Source organism: Brassica napus, chromosome C4 (genome assembly GCF_020379485.1).
Source record: "Brassica napus cultivar Da-Ae chromosome C4, Da-Ae, whole genome shotgun sequence".
Taxonomy (NCBI): Eukaryota; Viridiplantae; Streptophyta; class Magnoliopsida; order Brassicales; family Brassicaceae; genus Brassica; species Brassica napus.
Genome location: NC_063447.1, coordinates 12471995 through 12494819, shown reverse-complemented (window position 1 = coordinate 12494819; position 22825 = coordinate 12471995). Strand labels below are relative to the sequence as shown.

General features: G+C 37.0%; 3 protein-coding genes and 1 non-coding gene across 5 annotated transcripts; all 4 read left to right on the top strand.

Annotated features, from left to right (window-relative positions):
- Window positions 1–2548: 2548 nt before the first annotated feature.
- Window positions 2549–3577, top strand: LOC106395197 (small ubiquitin-related modifier 5). 2 transcript variants are annotated; one of them, XM_022712096.2, is made up of 3 exons: window positions 2549–2809; window positions 3068–3217; window positions 3298–3577. In XM_022712096.2, exons 1-3 carry the CDS (start codon window positions 2723–2725, stop codon window positions 3352–3354), a joined length of 294 nt encoding a protein of 97 aa, XP_022567817.1. In that variant the 5' UTR covers window positions 2549–2722; the 3' UTR covers window positions 3355–3577. The 2 variants fall into 2 exon arrangements, with proteins under 2 accessions (XP_022567817.1, XP_013691162.1); XM_013835708.3 differs by having other exon boundaries at window positions 2559–2824.
- A 5333-nt stretch (window positions 3578–8910) lies between these two features.
- LOC125586587 lies at window positions 8911–9017 on the top strand. The gene has a single exon (XR_007323124.1). It is a non-coding gene; the product is annotated as a small nucleolar RNA R71 (small nucleolar RNA).
- Window positions 9018–12864: 3847 nt separating this feature from the next.
- Window positions 12865–13749, top strand: LOC106428580 (glutathione S-transferase T3-like). Its single transcript, XM_013869330.1, has one exon. The coding sequence runs from the start codon at window positions 12865–12867 to the stop codon at window positions 13747–13749; it is 885 nt and encodes a 294-aa protein (XP_013724784.1).
- Window positions 13750–16616: 2867 nt separating this feature from the next.
- LOC106428591 (small ubiquitin-related modifier 5) lies at window positions 16617–22794 on the top strand. Its single transcript, XM_048754143.1, has 4 exons — window positions 16617–16967; window positions 17284–17433; window positions 17547–17595; window positions 17945–22794. Exons 1-4 carry the CDS (start codon window positions 16866–16868, stop codon window positions 18076–18078), a joined length of 435 nt encoding a protein of 144 aa, XP_048610100.1. The 5' UTR covers window positions 16617–16865; the 3' UTR covers window positions 18079–22794.
- The last annotated feature ends 31 nt before the right edge of the window (window positions 22795–22825 follow it).

Sequence of the window (22825 nt, the reverse complement as noted above, 5' to 3'; positions counted from 1 at the left end):
TGTGGAAAAATAAAATAAGCCTAGTAAGTACTCAAACGCATGGAAACGAACGCAAAAACAGAACAATGCTTATACCTTAGAAGAGTCTTGCTTGATGTAAGAGAATAGCTCTTCAAGAGTCACTAACTCAGGCTTAGTAACTACTTCATCTGCAATCCTATTAGCAATATCAGAGTTGGAATTCAACCTGAGAAAAAGACAGGAGCTCAAATACGTTAGAAAAGCCACATGAAATGTTTAAAAAAAATCGAACGAACAAAGAACTGAATACATATCTGTCTGCCATTCAAGATAATCTCTAGTAGGCTGAACATCAGCATCCATAAACACCCGAGACGATGACAAAGAAGTGAGATCAAGGGTGCCTGTTAATACCAAATGAACCAATGTGATTATTAAAACATGCATTACTACCGCCTAATCTAACAACAAAAGAATGACTAATATAGTTCCAACTGAAAGACTACTAACCTCCAAGGTGTTTAGGGTTCACAATGGTGACCAAAAGAACGCTTGGGGTGTTTCCATACGACTTGAATTTCTGGCAGAAATCGGCTGCAGCCTTGTCCCACAGATAAAGCTTCATCACCGGTCCGCTACATAACATAAAAACATGTGTTAAAAATAGCATACAAAACAATGAAAACAATAACAGTAGAACAAACTTACTCATGTGTCTGAACATGAACACATAAATGCCGCTTCTCTGCTATATCAACTTCGTCAAGAATCATATGGTCCGTGATAGTCTGCCCATTCACCAGATTCATGTGGCCAACGTAATCTGAGATAGAACAATTTAAATACGCAGACATCAAACATCAACTCTAATCATATACCAAACGTGTCATCAAAACTAAATATTCAAACATGTCTTACCATAAAGATCACCCCTCGAGTTGCAATTGGCCTTAAACTCCTCATAGTTGTGGAACCTGAACCTATCGTCGGGAATCAAAACCGGAGGGTTCTCAACCACAGCCAAAGAAGTATTCCAAGAAAATGATACGGTGGCGACATGATCAGCAACCCGATACTGATCTTTGCTTCTGGATCCGAAAAAATTGCTCAGGTTATACACAGAACCAGCTACCAGATCAAATGTCCCAACACGTCCGGCTGGGACAAAACCCTGAATAACGGTACCCTGTGAACAATCCAAATCATCGATTAATATAATATATCCCAATCAAAACGATACTAAAGCAAGAGGAAGTGTAAAAAAATCCAAACTCTCTCGACCGATCAATATTAAAGCAAGAGGAGGAAGCTAAAAAGTCAGACAAACCTCTTGGTCGATAAGGAGCATCTCTTGTCCAATCAAGGTTTTCGTGTTTAGATTGCGAGCTTCCCAGAAGTGAATCAAACGAAACATCAAGTCAGCTTCGCGTGGGCCGTGTGAAACATCTCTGAACAACATCGCTTGGTCGCCACGCGCGGAGGAGAGAGCGGTAGCAGCGTCTGGGTTCATCGGATTGGCAGATGAGACAGCAGTCCTCTCGTTAGGTTACATCACAGTCGCGGAGGCAGCAATGGACTTCCCGTTTGGTTTCACAGACGCGGAGGAGACGACGGTCTTCTCGCTGATCTTGCGGTCGGTGGAGATCGAAGATCCATTTGGTTTCACAGACACGGAGGAGACGACGGTCTTCTCGCTGATCTTGCGGTCAGTGGAGATCGAAGATCTGTTTGGTTTCACAGACGCGGAGGAGACGACGGTCTTCTCGCTGTTCTTGCGGTCAGTGGAGATCGAAGATTTGCCGGTGGGTTCCATCGCAATGAATTTTAGAGAGAAAATTATCAACTTTGAAGGAAGCATAAGATAGGAAAACAGATTTATAAACAGAAAAATGGTGAGGAAGGCGGAAAGGATCCATTGAATGATTTTAGTATAGTTTTGATTACAGGAGTTAATGGCGATATTACTCGGCAAAACGGTTTTGGAGAAAAGTGAGATGGAAGAGATGGATGTCGAAAGGCGAGAGAAGATCGAAGGAAGAGATGGAAGTCGAAAGGTGATTGAAGATCGAATTAGGGTTACGACGACGAACGCGTAACACATCGGGTCGTGTCAGCATCTGCAGACTGTGGGCCGAAAAATCAAAATAAAAACAGGCCGAAAACATCAGAAGCCCAAGCCAACTTAACTCGCCGATGACTTGGTCATTTGATGCATTATTACTGGACAAATTTACTTGCCGACATGGACCCCCTCAGAAGGCTTTATATCTGGCTTTTAGTATAGTTTCGATGAGACGCATCTTTCTAGGTGTGGTGTTTTTGGTTTCGAATTGGAGAGAATAAACTAAAGCTTAGTCTTAGTTCTTATAAGTTCTATTAGATTTATCTTTTTTTTTTTTTCCCTTTTTTGATTGTATCATTTGAAATATGTTTGAATTTGCAAGTTAATAAGCATTTTCTTCTAGGTCGTACAAGTTTCAACGTTTTGAACTTTTGATATGTCATCCAAGATGTGATGATTCAAAGGCAACGAAACAAAAAGGCCAAGGGTTAAAGTGGAAAGTAAAAAGTAGACCAATAGTAGTCTTTGGCGAGGACTGTTCAAAGCTCTTAGCTTTCATCAGTTTCTTTTACCTTTTTTCTCTCTCTCTCTCCATAAACTCAAAACTCAAAACTCAAATTTTCTTCAGAGGAGTTGCAAAAGTCTTGACCTTTTGTCTACTTTTTTCTTTTCTTGTTGTACTTTGCGTTTGTCTGAACAATGGTGAGTTCCTCAACCACGATCTCTGCTTCTTGTGCATCAAAAGGGTCTCCATCTCTTTCACCCCAAAAGAAGATTACGCTTAAGGTCAAGGCCCAACAGGTGTCATCTCTCTCTTTCTCTGCATCTTCAAGCTTTTTCCATGGCTGCTTTGATCATATAGTGTTTATTCCTTATATTTCCCGAAATAGTATTTTGCATTTACTCCTCTTCTTTTTATCCATCGATCTGACCAAATTTCATTGGACTGAAAAATATCTCATCTTTGCTTTTATTCTATGCATTTGTAATTAAAAAAAAAAAATTGAAGAAAAGGGTTACAACATCTTCTTTATATATGAACAGGATGGGGGAGAGGATGTATACAAGATTGGTTATGGTGCACATTTGAAAAAACTAATGGATGCATACTGCACCAAGAGAAACTTAGAGAGAACCACTGTCAGATTCATCTTTCGCTATAAAGAGATCAAACCGCGTCAGACTCCTGCTCAGGTTTTTTTTAACCTTCTAATTTTTTTTACTTTTTACTAAGTACAACTGTTAATTAATATTTTGCCGATTTTTTCACACAGTTGATGATGGAAGAAGGCGACATCATTGATATTGTGACCGATCAAGGCGGTGGTTAATCTCGCCGGAATTTCTTTATAATGAAGTATTTTTTAGGCGTTTATAAAAAGGAAGAGTTTAACTTTTAGATCTTCATTATCAAACTCTTGAGTTTCTGGTTTGTAGTTTTGTTGGTACATCTTAAAGTTTGAACGTTGGTTGACCAATTGACTTTAGTTCTAAAGATTTTTTTTTTTTTTAGCAACTTTTTAGTTCTAAAGATTAATTAATGTTTTTTCCTCTCTCGGTAAGTATGGTTGATTAGCTTAAAATCTGAGAACCAGAATATCAAGTAAGCTTTTTTCACCGGTTTACAATCTAAACCAAAAAAATAATTGAAAAAGAGCAAAAATAAAATGCACCAGCGGGCAATCGAACCCGGGTCTGTACCGTGGCAGGGTACTATTCTACCACTAGACCACTGGTGCTTATTGACATATATTTATCTGGTTTCTTAAAGTTCCAAAATGGAGTTAGACCATGATTAAACCGGAGTTCTTATAGTGGGGTTCTTAGCGAAAGTTAAGAAATTGTTTCTTAACTTTTAACTAAAAAATTTAAGAACCGGTTCTTAAAGTCATTATTTAAGAACCGTTTTTTAGTTTTTTTAGTTAAAAGTTAAGAAACAATTTCTTAATTTCCGCTAAGAACTTCATCCTAATAACCCCAGGTTAATCATGCTCTTAGGAACTATACTTCAGGACAATGCCTAAGAGCATGATTATTGGGGGGCTCTTAGAGTGGAGTTCTTAGCGGAATATAAGAACCCGTCTCTTAACTTTTAACTAAAAAAGTTAAGAACCTGATGTTAGGAGTTTTCAAGGCTCCTAAGACAAATGTTGTAGTATAGTGATTGTCGAACCAGTTCTGAGGGATATCAAAGCACTGAGAATGCAAGTACTCACTTAATCTAAGTGCAACCAATGATTTAGATGGGTTTTAAGCTATGACTAAAACTAGAAAGCAATAACAGAATGATACTTTCTTGACTAAGGGAAAAGAGAACTCATGGGTATAGGGATTAGACCTTGGGTGATCAAGTATCGAACTAAGGATGGCAAATGATCAATCAAACTATCAACCTTAAGCCTAGACACAATTCTAAGCAAGCTCTATGTCTAGATGAATGCTCATTTGCTAACATATCTCAAACATCAAATGTCTTTGGTTGAATAATATGAAAGCAATCATTACTAACAAGTCTATTAGCTATCTTAGCATCTTTAACAACAAATGTCTTTGGCAAAGTATACTAAAAGCCTAGGAGAGTTGTCTCAGGCATTTCATCAAACACCTTTCGGGTGGGAAATGCCTATTGATCAACTTTTGAGTGGCCAACTCAGAAGATGCATTAGGAATACTCTACTAGCAAGGAACAAGAATGATCTACACTAAAACATCCTAGAACTAACCTAATCACTCTTAATCTCTCTAACCCATGAATTCAAAAGGTGATTACTCACTAATCTCCATGATTCCTCTTAAACCCATATTGGATTTCAGATTAATCATGTAGAGAAATAGATAAGAAATCAACAATAACACAAGAACATAACAATCAAAATCCAAGAGATGGACTTCTCAAGAGAGGTTTTGTGTATTTCTCAATAGATCAAAAGATAGTCTCCTCCTGGTGGCTTACAGAGTATTAAAACATAGGTTTAGAAAATAAAAACGTGCATAATGAAATGACCAAAAGGCCCTTAAGTAAAATAGAAAATCGACCCAACAATAGACGCGGAGCGACCTCGGCATGTCGCTCCGAGAGGTCGCTCTGGCCTTCGGGAGCGACCTCAGTAGGTCGCTCTGAGAGGTTGCTCCGGGCTTCGCTTCGTGTCGTCTCGCCATAGAGAAGCGAGCGACCTCGGGTTGTCGCTTTGGGAGGTCGCTCCGAGAGGGGTGTGAGATGCGAGCGACCTCGGCGCGTCGCTCTGGGCAAGTCGCTGCACTGGGTGAATATGGCGAGCGACTTCACGGGGTCGCTCCAGCTAGGTCGCTCTGAGAGGTGCTTTGGAGCGACCTCATGACGTCGCTGTGGAACCTCGCTCCCCTGCTCTGCTCGTCCAATGATCACATATTTCACCTCCTTTGAGCTCCAAATGCATCCAAATAGCCCCAAGAACTCCATGTGGCACTCCAACACCTGATAGAGACTCACGTATGCAAAATGTAACCTAAACATGGCTAAATCCTAGTCTATATGATCAAAATGCACATGGATGAATAGATAAGATAATGGAAATATGCAAGATATCAACTCCCCCAAACTTGTTCTTTTACTTGTCCACAAGTGAACTTTCTAGAACTCATAGGGAGAGAGGTTTGAAGGTGGGAGCTCATAGCCAAAAGAAACACAACTAGTACTCGATTCAACATCTAATCCAGCATGAGCACACTCTCTTATTACACTCTAGCTTCTCTAGGCCTATCTCAACTCTTTTTGCCCTTACACTCATCATCAAGCATCCACACATTCAAATCAACCAACTCTCACATTCATTAAGCACAAAACATCAGGTGAATTCTTGCAAATGGTCAGTTGGTCTAAGTCATTTGGTTGGGTGAGGGAAGGCTTTTATTCAAGTGATTCAAGAGGTTCCAAACATAAAATCTTTAAGGTGGTTTACTCTCGAAACAAGTAGCCTTGACATTGCACATAATATATCTAAGAAAGGGATCAACTCATGCATACAATGCTCAATCTCCATTGTTCTACCATTTTCCCAAACATACAATTACACAATCATTCTCAAATGTCAAACCCAACTCACATCTCTCACCAAAAGATCCTAAGAACATTAACTCATTCTCTTTGAAATCTACAAGGGATTTTTCACAACCTCAAAACATTACTTAGCTCCTAACAACTTTGCTAGCCCCCTTTTTCTTTTCTTTTCATATTTTTTTTTTTTTTTTTTTTTAAATGGGGGCCAAGACTTTTCATAACTTGAGCTAGAAGTGTTTTTTCTACTTATCCCAGTAAGACAATTCACTTAAACACAAAGAGTTATTTCTTTTCCTTTTTCATTGCTCCCAAATCATAATCACAACTCTCACCCCCCCCCCACCTATAGCTAGACAATAGAGTGTCCAATCTAGCAAGAATGAAGATCAAACATTGTCGTTCCCGATACTCTCAACATTATGCACATGTAAGACTTTCCGAAGAAGGCCTCACTCATCAAACAATGAAAGCTTAAAAGGAGGGAAAGGTTTTGGGAGTGGTCTACCACTAGAGTTTGTCAGAATAAGATTGGCATAAAGGATGTGACAACTCAGGTGTGTATAGCCATGACTCAGTACACAAGGGACCATGAGCAAGAAGCATTAAGTTCGTTTAGTTCAAATAAGGTTTGTTGGCTTCAAAGACTGAGTTTCAGCAATCAACAAGTTTCAGGAAGAGTTTTCAAGGCTCGAAACATACAAGTCTTTTTGAGAGGTGCAAAAGCTACTCAGGTGCAAAGTAGTGTTCTTTACAAGGCATTTAAAATCATTGCTCCCAATGCAAGTAAATGCAACCTATATGCTCTAGACTCTCCTAGAAATGCCAATGATGCAAACTAAATGAATTTTTTTTTTTATGCAAATATATATGTATAATGCAATGCATGAGACTCAAATCATCAAAGCAAACGTGATCAAATACTTGGTACCTCCCCCAAACTTAAATGACACAGTCTCTGTGTTGTCAAGGAGAGAGAGATACCCAAAAAGAGAAAACTAATATGCAAAAACGAAATGGTATATACAAGGGAAAGTAGTGGGTTACCTTCTATGGAGAATGAGTAGAGGGAGATGCTCCCTCCTCGTCGTCCTCAGGTGGTAACTCTTCAAGGTGCTCATCAGTAAGAGTGCCCATCTCTTCAATGTAGAAGGCTTGCCCGAACACAGTTGGTTTCTTCATTTTCTCCTTGATGTCAAAGTGGAGAACATGCCCTTTACCCAAATGGAGATCAATCGTGCCCTCTTTCACCTTAACAATTGCTCCTGCTGTAGCTAAGAATGGCCTTCCAAGAATCAATGGGTCTTGAGCCTCCTCACCCATCTCAAGCACCACAAAATCTGTAGGTATCTCATATTTTCCAATCTTCACAGGTAGGTCCTCTAAGATGCCCACAGGGTACTTCACTGAACGATCAGCTAACACCAGAGAGAGTTTACACTTCTTGTACTGAGTGAATCCAAGCTTCTTTGCAACAGACAAAGGCATCACGCTGACACTAGCTCCCAAATCGCAGAGACATTTCTCAAATACCATAGGTCCAAGAGCACAAGGTAGTGTGAAGCATCCTGGATCCTCTAACTTCTCTGGAACATCAAGCCTTTGGATGATGGCACTGCACTCATGGGTAAGAATCATCATGCTTTCCATTTCCTTCTTCTTTGCAGCTACAACATCTTTCAGGAACTTGTTGTATTGAGGAATCAACATGAAAGCATCGATGATGGGCATTGCAACCTGAGCTTCACTCATTTGCTTGTCAAACAAAGCCTTGTACTTCTCTAGCAGCTGCCTCTTGAATCTACCAGGGAATGGTAGTTTGGGTTCATAGGGAGGAGGAACAAAAGAATTCTCACTTGCTGGAGCAAGAACTTCACCATCCTTCACTGTTTTCTTCTCTTCCCCAACCTTTCCTTTACCCTTGGCTTCCACAATCTTCTCCAAGATTTCATCATTGATTTTCTCATCAACAATCACCACTTCATCATCTAAGTTGATGGCCACCTCCTCACCTAGTTTCTCAGCATCCCTGGTGAGGGTTGTAGGAGGTAACTGCTTACCACTCCTAAGGGTGATAGCTTTGGCCTCCTTGGGGTTTTGGTCAGATTTTCCAGGTAGAGATCCTTGCTGGCGAGTCTGGTGAGTGTTCATGGAAGCAAACTGATTCTCTAAATTCTTGACTGTAGAAGCAAGATGTGAGAACTTGTTGTTGAGCTCATTGTAGCTCCCATCAATCTTGGAATGAAGGTTTTTCAACTCATAACCAACATGCTTCTCACTTCTAGTCTGAGACTCCAAGATTTGTTTCAGCAGGGTGTCAGTGCTGCTCTCTTGAGGAGCAGAGGAACCAGATGAGGGGTTTTGCTGAGGTTGATAGCTGCCTTGCTGGTTGTTTCGAGGCGGATAACCACTCTGTTGGTTGTTGGGATAGGATTTCTGTTGGTAGTTGTTGTACTGAAAGTTGGGCTCTTTTTTGTACCAGCTACCATTGTTGTTGATGAAACACAGCTCTTCCTGACCTTCCAAACCCTCAACCTCATGGACAACAGGTGGTGTATCTTGGCTTGGGTTACCAACAAAGTGCAGCTGCTCTTGTGTGGCTTTATCAGCAAGGAGGATGTCTATCTTATCCTGTAGAGCTTTCAACTCCTTCCTCGTCTGCTTATCATCTGTTCGACTGCTTCTGTCGTGGTCTCCACTGTAGACTGCATCACTCTTTACCATGTTGTCAACCAGCTCCTCTGCATCTTCCTCAGTTCTCCCCAAGAAGAACCCATTGCTAGCTGTATCCAGTCTGGCCCTGTACTTAGGAAGAGCACCACGGTAGAATGTGCTCAGCAAGCTCTCCTTAGAGAAACCATGGTGTGGGCATTGAGCTTGGTAGCCCTTGAATCTCTCCCAGGCTTCACTGAATCCTTCCAAGTTCTTCTGTTGGAAACTGGAGATCTCATTTCTCAGCTTAGCAGTTCTTGAGGATGAGAAGAATTTCTCCAAGAATGCTCTCTTGCACTCATCCCAAGTGGTGATAGAGTCGCTGGGTAGAGACTTCTCCCACTGACGTGCCTTATCCCCCAAAGAGAAAGGGAATAGCTTGAGCTTTAAGGCATCTTCGGACACACCATTGGTTTTTGACAACCCACAGTAGCTGTCGAACCTATCCAAGTGATCAAATGGGTCCTCCAGAGCCAAGCCATGATACTTGTTGTTCTCGATCACGTTGAAGAGTCCTGACTTGACCTCAAAGTTGTTGGCTGCCACAGCTGGTGCTCGGATTCCGAATCTATGACCATGTATGTTGGGGCGGTCGTAAGTGCCAATGGGTCGAGCTGCCCGCGGTTGGTGTTCTACCCCTTGTGGTGGATCTGCCATATCAATATCCAAGTGGGCCTGGTGTTCTACTTCTCTTCTAGCTCTAGCACACTCCCTCTCAAAAGCTCTGATGTCTGCTACTATTGGAACTAGTTTTGATGGACCCTCAAGTTCATACACCTGAAAGTGAAAGGTAGGTGAAGAAGAAGAATCAGTAACAAAACAAAATTAAAATGACTTAGTCTCAAGCAAGTGACTAAATCTCAATGTTTAAATCTACTCAGAATTTGGCAACGGCGCCAATTTGATGTTGGGAGTTTTCAAGGCTCCTAAGACAAATGTTGTAGTATAGTGATTGTCGAACCAGTTCTGAGGGATATCAAAGCACTGAGAATGCAAGTACTCACTTAATCTAAGTGCAACCAATGATTTAGATGGGTTTTAAGCTATGACTAAAACTAGAAAGCAATAACAGAATGATACTTTCTTGACTAAGGGAAAAGAGAACTCATGGGTATAGGGATTAGACCTTGGGTGATCAAGTATCGAACTAAGGATGGCAAATGATCAATCAAACTATCAACCTTAAGCCTAGACACAATTCTAAGCAAGCTCTATGTCTAGATGAATGCTCATTTGCTAACATATCTCAAACATCAAATGTCTTTGGTTGAATAATATGAAAGCAATCATTACTAACAAGTCTATTAGCTATCTTAGCATCTTTAACAACAAATGTCTTTGGCAAAGTATACTAAAAGCCTAGGAGAGTTGTCTCAGGCATTTCATCAAACACCTTTCGGGTGGGAAATGCCTATTGATCAACTTTTGAGTGGCCAACTCAGAAGATGCATTAGGAATACTCTACTAGCAAGGAACAAGAATGATCTACACTAAAACATCCTAGAACTAACCTAATCACCCTTAATCTCCCTAACCCATGAATTCAAAAGGTGATTACTCACTAATCTCCATGATTCCTCTTAAACCCATATTGGATTTCAGATTAATCATGTAGAGAAATAGATAAGAAATCAACAATAACACAAGAACATAACAATCAAAATCCAAGAGATGGACTTCTCAAGAGAGGTTTTGTGTATTTCTCAATAGATCAAAAGATAGTCTCCTCCTGGTGGCTTACAGAGTATTAAAACATAGGTTTAGAAAATAAAAACGTGCATAATGAAATGACCAAAAAGCCCTTAAGTAAAATAGAAAATCGACCCAACAATAGACGCAGAGCGACCTCGGCATGTCGCTCCGAGAGGTCGCTCTGGCCTTCGGGAGCGACCTCAGTAGGTCGCTCTGAGAGGTCGCTCCGGGCTTCGCTTCAAGTCGTCTCGCCATAGAGAAGCGAGCGACCTCGGGGTGTCGCTTTGGGAGGTCGCTCCGAGAGGGGTGTGAGATGCGAGCGACCTCGGCGCGTCGCTCTGGGCAAGTCGCTTCACTGGGTGAATATGGCGAGCGACTTCACGGGGTCGCTCCAGCTAGGTCGCTCTGAGAGGTGCTTTGGAGCGACCTCATGACGTTGTTGTGGAACCTCGCTCCCCTGCTCTGCTCGTCCAATGATCACATATTTCACCTCCTTTGAGCTCCAAATGCATCCAAATAGCCCCAAGAACTCCATGTGGCACTCCAACACCTGATAGAGACTCACGTATGCAAAATGTAACCTAAACATGGCTAAATCCTAGTCTATATGATCAAAATGCACATGGGTGAATAGATAAGATAATGGAAATATGCAAGATATCAGAACCACCTCTTTAAACTCTTATTTAAGAACCGGTTCTTAGTTTTTTTAGTTAAAAGTTAAGAGACGGGTTCTTATATTCCGTTAAGAACCTCACCCTAAGAACCTCCAATAATCATGCTCTAAGTCTACATAAGAAACTTATCCGCACAGAATCATTGTTGGCTGGAGATTTGGGTCTTACCATGAATAGTTTTGAGGCATGCTCTAACCATCATGATCTTGTGGTTTTTGTAGGAATGCAATTTGTGCTATAAGGCAAACTGAATTATAAAACATTACAATTATTTCTTGTGTCATTTGAAATATGTTCTGAATTTGTAAGTTAAGAGCACCAATATCGGCGTATCTAAACCCAAGTCCCGACCCAATATTGGCCCAAAAGAAAATGAAAAATAAAGTAAAATCGGACAAATGTTTTCAGAATAAGAAGTTTTTAACAAAGTCCTTGGGAGTATGTGGCAGCTCGGGAAAGGCAAACCGAAGGGGAGAGAGAGAGTCGAGTTTGGTCGGGATTCATTCACTTCGTCTCCTTCTTCTCTCTCTCTCGACAAGGCGATATCGGCAGGAAAGAAAGTCGTCGCAATCCTCTCTGTTTTCTCGTTTAATCGAGTACCAAAACCGACGAATCGAACACCCAGAAGGTTCGTGTTCCTTCCCGTACCTCCCTTTTGTGATTTTCGAATTGTATAGACTATATAATCGATCTGGGTTTGTGTTTATACCGTATTTGGATTTGATTAGTTTATGCATGTTTATTTGTAGGGGAAACTCGAGTTCCGGCGCCGTTTCTCATCAACTCCCTATTCTCTTTCTCTGGACGGCGATTTCGACCACAACCGTCTTGACCCGCTCACTCCACACGGATCTCGCCTCAGTTGTGCTCCGAATCGAAACGAATCGAGGTTTGTCTTTCTCGGTTGATTAGTGTTAATTGATTAGGGTTAATTGATTAGGGTTCTAAACTGAACCAATGGGTTAAGAACTGAAGCTATGTCTGATAATTTACATCGGTTGATTAGGGAGTTAATTGATTAGTCGTTTGATTAGTAGAATTCTTTTTTGATGAGTAGTTTATTGATTAGTCTGTGCCTCATTGAGTTGATTATTTCTTTGATGAGTAGTTTACATAAGTTGATGAGTAGTTTACATAAGTTGTTATTTCTTTGTTTCATACACTTGATTAGTAGTTTGAAAGAGTTGGTTACCGGACAAGTCTTTGTTTTTTCTCACCTATAGAGTAGAAGTTTTCATTGAGTTGATTTCTTCTGTCTTCTTTATGACTTAAACGTAATTGTTTTAGTTGGTGTGGACATTTAAGATAGCGTACTGTGAAAACTTTAAGATAGCTTACTGTGTTTGTGATTTTGTGTAAGATACCGTACTGTGTTTGTGATTTTGTGTAAGAATGTTTAAGATAGTGTGGAGATATGTTTGCTTGGTTTAATGAGTGTAATGGGAAGTAGTTGGAAAACAAGTTTACTATAGTTTCGTTGTTTTTTCTGTCTTCTGTCTTCTTTATAGTTTCGTTTGTTGTTGTTCTCGTTCGGTTAAGATAAAGCTTAAAGTTGAGCTTTGTTGTTATTACTGTAATAAGTTCTGATTAGACCCTGGTAGTTTGTGGTTAGGTCTTTAAGAAGGTTACTTATTACATCCTCACTTTTCACCTATTAAAACACATCAATCTTTCACTTATTGAAACGCAGCAACCTCTCTTCCTCTCTTCTATCTCGTATAATCTCAATGGATTCAAGTGATCCATTGAATCCATTTAGTCAGCCTCGTCCTAGTTTCGTCGGCTTTCTTAACAGCCAGACCTTTCCTTATGAAAGTTATTGTTCTCCTCATCAGTTTGGAGCATCAGACATCCCAGCTTTTAGTTCACAACCACCACAGGCTCCAGTTGCACCCGAAAACTCACCAGTTGCCTCTAGGGAGCGAAAGAACTGGACTCCAGCCGATGATGAGGTGTTAATAAGTGGGTGGCTAAACACATCCAAGGATGTTGTAGTTGGAGTTGATAAAAAATCAGGGACTTTCTGGAAACGAGTTGGTGAGTTCTATGCGTCAAGTCCCCATGCTAAAGCGAGTGGTGAATCACGAGAGCATCTCCATTGTAAGCAGAGGTGGCACAATATCAATGACTACACGAACAAATTATGTGCTGCATACGCGGCAGCTGAGAGACAGATGAGTTCTGGTCAGAATGACAATGATCTTCTCAAGCTCGCCAAAGACATCTACTTCGCCGATCAGAAGACAAAATTCATGCTTGACCATGCTTGGTGTGTGTTGAGGTATGAGCAGAAATGGCTCAGCCTTAACACTCCTAAGCCTAGTGGGAATTCAAAGCGAAAAGAGACATGCTCCCAAGCTTCAAGCTGCCCCGTAGGTGATCCTGAGGTCCGTCCTGAAGGTATTAAGGCGGCGAAAGCTAAAAGGAAGAATACCGCGCCAGTGAGGTCTATGGAGGAGTGTCAGACCGTTTGGGAGATGAAGAAGGATGATCTCTTGATGAAGGAGAGACTAACAAAGCTTGCGATTCTTGACATACTTCTAGCCAAGAATCAACCACTTACTGAGGCTGAAGAAGTTGTCAAGAATAAGCTATTGGCGCTGTATTTCTAAGGATTAGCTTGTTAAGATCTAAGCTCCCATGTTTCTTTGTTTCTTTGAATCAAATGTTTCCATGTTTCTTTGCTAGAAATAAGTCTAAATGTCTCTGTTTTCTATGTGAGTACGATGTATCCTTCTATCTAATGAATTAAAATTTGCTGTGTTTATTTCTGTTTTACCATGAATCAAAGTTTCTGTTTTAATTAAAATTTGGTGTGTTTATTTCAGGAAATGGGACGATATAGCTACAGCCAGCCATCTTTTTCAGAGGATTATTGTGGGGATTCATCAGACTGTGGATACAGCTCTACAGAAGAGCTCATCCGTCAGGACCAAGAAGAGCTCATCCGTCGGGACCAAGAGCCGCCTCAATACCCACCTCAACCCGAAGTTGAGTTCGGATTTCCGCAGACCTGCTACTGTGGTGGCGCTCCAAAACTAGCAACTTCGAAGACTCTTAACGATAGAGGAAGACTTTACTTCACTTGTGACCAAGCTGACGATGGAGAATGCCATGTATGGAAGTGGTGGGATGTCGCCATGATGGAGGAGATGAGGGCAAGAGATAGACATGTACTTCAACTCAATGAAAAGGTAGACAATCTAACCTTGTTTAGTGACTTTGAGACTGAGCAGAAATTGGTTAGGCTTGAGAACCTTGTCTGTGAGTTAGGAAAGAAGAGATCAAGTTACCTCATTGGTTTTGAACTATTTGTTGGCCTACTGATCACTGTGTTAGTTTTCTTAGGTGTGGTGATTTGTTTTAAGTGATTCGCGATCTTTGTATTAGGATATGTAATGCAGTTTAATGATTTTGGAGACTAGGATATGGTCTTATCTCTCTCGGAAATGTTATGTTGTTTAATGAATTATGGAGACTTGTAATGACTTGTGCAATATTTTTTAATGACTTGTGTAATATTTTGTAACAACCACGAGATGTTAATAATTTTACATAACAAGACAAGAGGCTACTAACACGACAGCATAAAAGACTAGTATCACAAGATACACTTCTCCTGACCATATATCCAAAATACACTTCACAAGATGCTAATAATTTTGGAAGACACATTCACAAGATACACTTCTCGTGACAAACTTTCCAAAATACATCTCCTCACTTGTCGTACAAAGTCTAGTATCACAAGGTAGACACACTTCTATAAATATAAGACATTGTTACACAAAAATTTTCACAACTTCTCCTCTCTTTGACAGTTTCTTCTCATCTTTTAAAACATTGGAATGGCTTCATCTTCGCATTATCATTACCACAATGAGAGTGATGATGATGAATTTGATTCAATGGCTGCTGAGTTTTTAGGATTTAATGATCCTTTTCCAGAACCAAAAGAGAGAAAAAAAAGAATTTTTATAGAGAGAGACCGAGAAGAAGGGCATAGAAGGCTTTGGATTGATTATTTTTCCGAGAATCCAACATATTCAACCCGTTTATTCCGGCGCCGGTTTAGAATGAACAAATCTTTGTTCATGGGTATTGTGCATCGTCTCTCTACAGAAATACCGTATTTTTGACTAACATAAGATGCAACCGGACGGACAAGTCTCTCACCTCTGCAAAAATGTACTGCAGCTATTCGCCAATTGGCATACGGTGGTGCGGCCGATCAGCAAGACGAATATATCCGTCTTGCTGAAACAACGGGAAAATGTTTGCACAATTTTACCGCCGGAATTATCACCTTGTTTGGCGATGAATACCTACGACATCCCACACCGGAGGATCTGGAAAGACTACTACATACTGGAGATGACCGTGGATTCCCGGGAATGATTGGAAGCATCGACTGTATGCATTGGGAGTGGAAGAATTGTCCCACCGCTTGGAAAGGAATGTATTCACGGGGAACCGGAAAACCAACAATTGTGTTGGAGGTTGTTGCTTCAAAAGACCTCTGGATTTGGCACGCTTTTTTTGGAGCTCCAGGTACTATGAACGATCTTAATATTCTTGATCGATCACCTGTTTTTGATGACATTATTAACGGAGTCGCCCCACAAGTTAACTATTATGTCAACGGAACGGAGTACCATCTCGCATATTACCTAACAGATGGTATATATCCGAAATGAGCGACTTTTATTCAGTCAATCCGACTACCACAAACCGAAAAGCAGTCATTGTTTGCTACATACCAAGAATCAGTTCGAAAAGATGTTGAGCGTGCCTTCGGAGTCCTACAAGCAAGATTTGCAGTTGTCAAAAATTCATCTAAGTTATGGGACAAAGAAAAAATAGGAAATATTATGAAGGCATGTATCATACTCCATAATATGATTGTTGAAGATGAACGAGATTCAGACACTATTGAGGAATTTCAAGATGAGGAGTTTACTTTTACCGTAAAAAGGCCTACAAAGGCCGGAAATGCAATTGGTCGTCGGAAAGAAGTTCGGGATTGACATACCCATCAACAATTAAAAAGGATTTGATTGAACATATATGGGATAAATTCGGACATTTTCAAAATAATAATATGTAATATTTTAATTTCTTTTAAATGAATAAAATGTGTGTTTGCTTTTAGATAAGTCTTTTTTTTTAATAAATGGAATGTAATAAAATGTTTCTAATTTTTTATTAAATAAATAAATTTGTTTTTCTTATTAGTTATCCAATTTTAAACTACTTATATGATTTTTCTTATATTTTATAATTCTGCTTATTTAAAATAAAATAATTAACCTAAGGACCAACCTAAAGTCCTACCAATAATCGCAAATTTCATAAAAGTTACACAAGAAAGTCCTAACCTACAAATATTAATTAAAAAATCTTAGGACTTGCGTAAATGTCCCAGGGATGTGGTTGCTCTAATAAACATTTTCGTCTGAGTCCTACAAGTTTCAACGTTTTGTTGGGTTGTGTCATGCGTGATGTGATGATTCAATGACAACAAAACAGAAACCAAGGGTAAAAACGAAATTAGACCAATAGTAGTCTTTGACGAGGATTGTCCAATAATGTCCGAAGGTCATCAACTTTCATCTGTTCCCCCTGCCAACTAGTCACTAGATACTCTTCTAAAGAGCTTCTGAAAGTAGTAGAGTTGCATTAACTTGCAAAAGTCATCCTTTTTTGTAAAAGTTTTTTTGTCTGAACAATGGTGAGTTCCTCAACAACGATCTCTGTTTCATGTGCCTCAAAGAAGTCTCGATCTCCTAAACCCCAGAAGAAGATTACTGTTAAGGTCAAGACCCAACAGGTCTCCTTCTCTTCTCTCTCTCTCTCTGTGCATCTTCAAGCTTTTTCGTTGCTGGTCTGATAATATATTGTTTTTGTTCTTTATCTTTCCAAAGATAGTCTTTTGCAAGTTTTTGCCTCTGACCCTTTCATTTTTTTCCACTAACTGTACCAAATTTTTCTTGTTTTTTTTTTTGCTCCATTTTGAAAAATTTCCTAGAAAGAAAAAAGAATTCTCATCTTTGCTTTTTCTCCTATACAAATATTTTTTTGAAGATTTCATTAAGAAAGGGTTACAAACTAAAAAGAAAATGGAAATGTACATTTTATCTTAACAGGGTGGAGAAGAGGATGTTTACAAGCTTGGTTATGGTACACATCTGAATAAACTAATGCAAGCTTACTGCACCAAGAGGAACTTAGATGAAGGCACTGTCAGATTCATCTTCGGCAAAAAACAGCTCAAACCACGAAGCACTCCTGCTCAGGTTCTTCTTCTCTTTTTTTTTTTTACCTCACTCTGTTCCCATTTCTATTACTTTCTAATTTTTTTACCTATTTAATTACTGTTATTTAATATTTTCCTGATTTTTTCTCACAGTTGAAGATGAAAGAAGGCGACGTCATTGATATTGTCACCGATCAAGACGGTGCTTAATCTCTCCAGAATTTCTCCATCATTTCCGTATTTGCTCGCATACCAAGGAAGTGATTTTTAGGCTTTCTTTTTTAAGAAAAGAAGAAGACGTTCTTTAACTACTTAGATGTTTCTAAGACAGTTTGAGTTTCCGGTTTGTTGTTTGTTGTTGTTGCGTCTTAAATGTTTGAACATCTTGCTGGGCCAAGTTCTCGATCTACTTAAGAAACTTCGTCAGTTCTTGTTCTAGTCTCCGGTTAGATTGATAAGCTAGGACAAAAAGCTGTTAACTTTTGCTCAATATCAAGATACGTGTCTGAAAGAGTCATCCTTTATATATTAACCATCTTTTATTTTTGCATTTACAAACTTGTCTGAAAGATTCATGATTCCTCCTATAAATGGGCTCAAGAAGAACTATACTTCGAGCATCATCCACCATGCTTCAAACTCAAGAACTATACCGATGCGTAGAGCCCATGTTTATCAGCAATAAGCAAAGAGTATTACTTCCAGTGGCTGACCCAAAAAATAATTTTACATGGATCATAATTCTTAATTATTTTAAATACAAAGATATTTATTTAAAATACGGTAAATCAATTATTTAAACTAAAACACTGCCACAAAATATATATTTACTATATTAAAGATTAAATGGCGGGTATACTTTTTGTTTTAATTTTTTTTTAAGAGATTTAATTTTCATATTTGTATTTTTATTTGTAATCGTAGTTTTTATATAAATCTTAATCAAAATCTATTTTATAAAATGATAGCAATTTAAAAGTTGATCTGGTGTAGGCTTAGTTCTTTATAATCATATGCATGTATACCCGTTTCTTTGTAATCATATTTGTATGTTCTAGATCTTGATCCGCAGGTATAACGTTGGTTTGTAACTTTTTTTTTTTTTTTTGGTTTCTGTAAGTATGTAATTTTTTTTGAAATTTTTTTATATGGGAAAGAAATTTAATTTATATGTTTGTGTATAATAGTTTTTAAAGTTATTAGTAAGGGATTTTGATAATTGTATTGAATTTACTGAATTATTTTCATACTTTATACGATGAAATACTTTATCTCAGGTGGTAAAAGAGTGGTTATAAACTTGTTGGTACCCGAGTTCGAACCCAGTCTATGTACTTTTCGTCTGCTTTTTTTATTTAAATGAGGGATAAAACCGTACTTTCCCTTTCATCTCCTTCCTGTTAACCTAGTGTTTCTCTGAAACTTAAGTCGACGGCCTCCTGTTTTCTCATTGATTTCACTCATTTTCATCATATTTTACTCAATTCTATGCTTTTTCAATATATTTAACTAAAATAAATCGATTTTTAACATAGATTCAACCAAACTCGAGATTATTAAAGTTTCCTATTTCATAAACATTTAGATAATCGAAGGTGGTTTGACGATTCCACGTTTCATATGTAGAACTAGAAGGTGGTTATCGAAGTGGTTACCACTTCATGATATATTTAGATAATGCAGTTATATTTTAAGGCGGACATAACTTCTATCAATTGGTTAGGTTCCTGTTTTAATAGTATTGATTTATTATATTTAAATTTTATAAAAAAAACTTATGTTCAATTGAAATTTTATATACCTAAAAGTAAAAATGTTGTGTCGGCCAACAAAAAAAGTAAAAATATTGTGAAATGAGTTTCTTTATTTTTAAATATAAATACATAAAATATATATTAAAACAACATTTTTTATTAAAAATATATCTACAAATTAATAAATTATAATAATCTCAATATTATTAATTTATAAATTTTATACTATAGTTATTCTTTTGTTTTGAAAGAATTTTAAATTTTATTCACTTCAAAAAAACATTGTACAAGTAATTCATTATAAAAAGAAACTAATTTTGATTATTGCAACAAACTTCTCCATGAACCGTCCAAGAAAACTGAATCACTATAACAAGAAAGTGGACAGAACTATACATCTTTTTAATGGCCCTAAGTTAATAAGTTGTCACATCTCTTCATTATGGTATGATAGGTTTCTTAATTACCGTGTATGTAGTTTATAAAAATATTTTAAATAATAATGAAAATATTTGCATTATTGTAATTAGAAAATCAAAATCAAAATCAAAATCAATTTGAACACATTTCCATAATTTCCCAGTAACTTATCTCAATGATTTACGGATCAAATAATAAATTGCATTTTTCCGTGGATCAAATAATAAAATAAACGGACGTTGATTTGCTTAATCCGGTTCCGAAAGCACTCTGCTACATTCCATCATGTGGCCTTGCAAATATGAATTCATTATTTATGACTTATTTGAATATTCGGAGAAAAATGCCATCTGTAGCTTACATTTTTCTTTGAAAAATAGTCTAAATCTTTTGATAGATTCGGAATACCTTCAAGTTAAAATATATATGTATATATATGTTTCACTTGTGTTTTTATCAAATAATAATTTGCCGTAAAATTATCTCTTTTGTGTGTTAAATAATAATTTACCTCCATTTTTGTTTTTGTCAAATAATAATTTGATTCCTAATTTATTTTGTGGGCCACTTGACTTCCTTTTATTCTATGTATCAAATATTCCATCTGTTTCAAAATAATAAACGTTTTAGAATTTTCATATTTTTTAATAAATATATTATAAATGCATAGTTTTTTGTAATTTTATATTTCCTATATTTTTAAACCAATAAATTTTTATAAAAAAAATTGTAATTCAAGTTTTTGAAATTCACAATTTTTCATTATTAATTGACAAAATTTGCATTGAAAATATAAAAAATATATGTTTTTGAAATAATTTTTTTCTCTAGAACATGAATCTTTTTTAAACAGAGGGTGATAATTTGTCTATCAAATTTTAGAAATCAATAATGTGCATGACATATCTAAGGCACGGTAAGAGCCCTCATCTTTTTAGTTTTCTTTCCTCTTGCATTGACGTCTCTCGAAGATCAATGGAATCCCATCAAAGATATTAAATAATAATTTGCTTCCTAATTTGTTTTGTGGTATCAAATAATAATCTATCTCATTTTTTATTTTGTCAAATAACAACTTGCCTACCTTTTATTTTGTGAATCAAATAAGAATTTGTTTGCCAAATTTCCGAAATCAATAATGTGCATGAATCTCAAAGCACTATAAGAGTCTTCTAAGTCTTTTCATTTTCTTCTACCATAGTTTGAGTTGATAAAGAAAATACACATAAATAATAATGGTTAAATACACAGCCAAATGAATAAGTCAATTTTTTTTGTTCTCTTCTCTCTTATTATCCTCTCTGTTCACGTGTTTGGATTGACGCCTCTCGAAGATCAATGGATTCTCATCAAAGATGTTAAGGACCCTTACATTATAGAGATTGGTGAATTTGCAGTCTCAGAGTACGCCAGATTAAACAAACTTCAATTGAAGTTTGTGACAGTTGTTAGCGGTGATATTCAAATAGCCTCCAATTTGAAATATTACAAGCTTATAGTGACGGCTAACGATGGGGGAAACAGCGCGAGCAAAAACTACGAAACAGTCGTATGGAAGCTAAAATCAATATCGGAACTCATGGACTTCGAGCCACTATCTTAAAGAATCGTTTGATATGATGATTTTATATGTAGCTGATTTTTTTATGAAGTAAAAAAATTAAAACAAATAAAAAATGAATTTTTTTTTATATTTTTCTTTGCAATTTGTAATTTTTAAATTCTGATTCTCAAATTGCATATTTGGCCAACAATCGTCAACAAAGGTTTAGTATCCGTTAATTATTCCGAACAGATAAACCGTTGATTATTTATGACTTATTTGAATATTCGGAGAAAGGACCATCTGTATCTTACATTTTTCTTTGAATATTCGGAGAAAGGACCATCTGTATCTTACATTTTTCTTTGAAAAATAGTTAATCTTTTGATAGACTCGAAATACCTTCAAGTTAAAATATATATGTATATATATATATGCTTCACTTGTGTTTTTATCAAATAATAATTTGCCATAAAATTACCTCTTTTGTGTGTCAAATAATAATTTACGTCCATTTTTGTTTTTGTCAAATAATAATTTGATTCCTAATTTGTTTTGTGGGCCAACTTGCCTTCCTTTTATTTTATGTATCAAATATTCCATCCGTTTCAAAATAATAAATGTTTTAGAATTTTCACATTTTTTAATAAATATATTAAAACGTAGTTATAAATGAATAGTTTTTTGTAATTTTATATTTTCTATATTTTTAAACCAATAATTTTTTTTAAAAAAATTGTAATTCATGTTTTTGAAATTTACAATTTTTTATTATTAATTGACCAAAATTGCATTGAAAATATAAAAATATGTCTTTTGAAACCATTTTTTCTCTAAAACATGAATCTTTTTTAAACGGAGGGTGATAATTTTTCTATCAAATTTTAGAAATCAATAATGTGCATGACATATCTAAGGCACGGTAAGAGCCCTCATCTCTTTAGTTTTCTTTCCTCTTGCATTGAGATCAATGGAATCCCATCAAAGATGTTAAATAATAATTTGCTTCCTAATTTGTTTTGTGGTATCAAATAATAATCTATCTCATTTTTGATTTGGTCAAATAACAACTTACCTTCCTTTTATTTTGTGAATCAAATAAGAATTTGTCTGCCAAATTTCAGAAATCAATAATGTGCATGAATCTCAAAGCACTATAAGAGTCCTCGAAGTCTTTTCATTTTCTTCTACCATAGTTTGAGTTGATAAAGAAAATACACAGAAATAATAACGGTTAAATACGCAGCCAAATGAATAAGTCAATCTTTTTTGTTCTCTTCTCTCTTATTCTCCTCTCTGTTCACGTGTTTGGATTGACGCCTCTCGAAGATCAATGGATTCCCATCAAAGATGTTAAGGACCCTTACGTTATAAAGATTGGTGAATTTGCGGTCTCAGAGTACGCCAGATTAAACAAAATTCAATTGAAGTTTGTGACGGTTGTTAGCGGTGATATTCAAATAGCCTCCAATTTGAAATATTACAAGCTTATAGTGACGGCTAACAGTGGCGGAAACAGCGGGAGCAAAAACTACGAAACAGTCGTATGGAAGCTAAAATCAATATCAGAACTCATGGACTTCGAGCCACTATCTTAAAGAATCGTTTGCTATGATGATTTTATATGTAACTGATTTTTTATGTAGTAAAACAAGTTAAAAAAAATAATAATAATTTTTTAATACATTTTTTGCAATTTTTAATGTTTGAATTCT

Coding starts and splice junctions, on each gene's coding strand:
- LOC106395197 (XM_013835708.3), top strand. CDS start 2,723: ATGGTGAGTTCCTCAACCACGATCTCTGCTTCTTGTGCATCAAAAGGG. Junction 2,825..3,067: donor TTAAGGTCAAGGCCCAACAG/GTGTCATCTCTC, acceptor ATATATGAACAG/GATGGGGGAGAGGATGTATA. Junction 3,218..3,297: donor CGCGTCAGACTCCTGCTCAG/GTTTTTTTTAAC, acceptor TTTTTCACACAG/TTGATGATGGAAGAAGGCGA.
- LOC106428580 (XM_013869330.1), top strand. CDS start 12,865: ATGGATTCAAGTGATCCATTGAATCCATTTAGTCAGCCTCGTCCTAGT.
- LOC106428591 (XM_048754143.1), top strand. CDS start 16,866: ATGGTGAGTTCCTCAACAACGATCTCTGTTTCATGTGCCTCAAAGAAG. Junction 16,968..17,283: donor TTAAGGTCAAGACCCAACAG/GTCTCCTTCTCT, acceptor TTATCTTAACAG/GGTGGAGAAGAGGATGTTTA. Junction 17,596..17,944: donor TATTGTCACCGATCAAGACG/GTGCTTAATCTC, acceptor TTATTTTTGCAT/TTACAAACTTGTCTGAAAGA.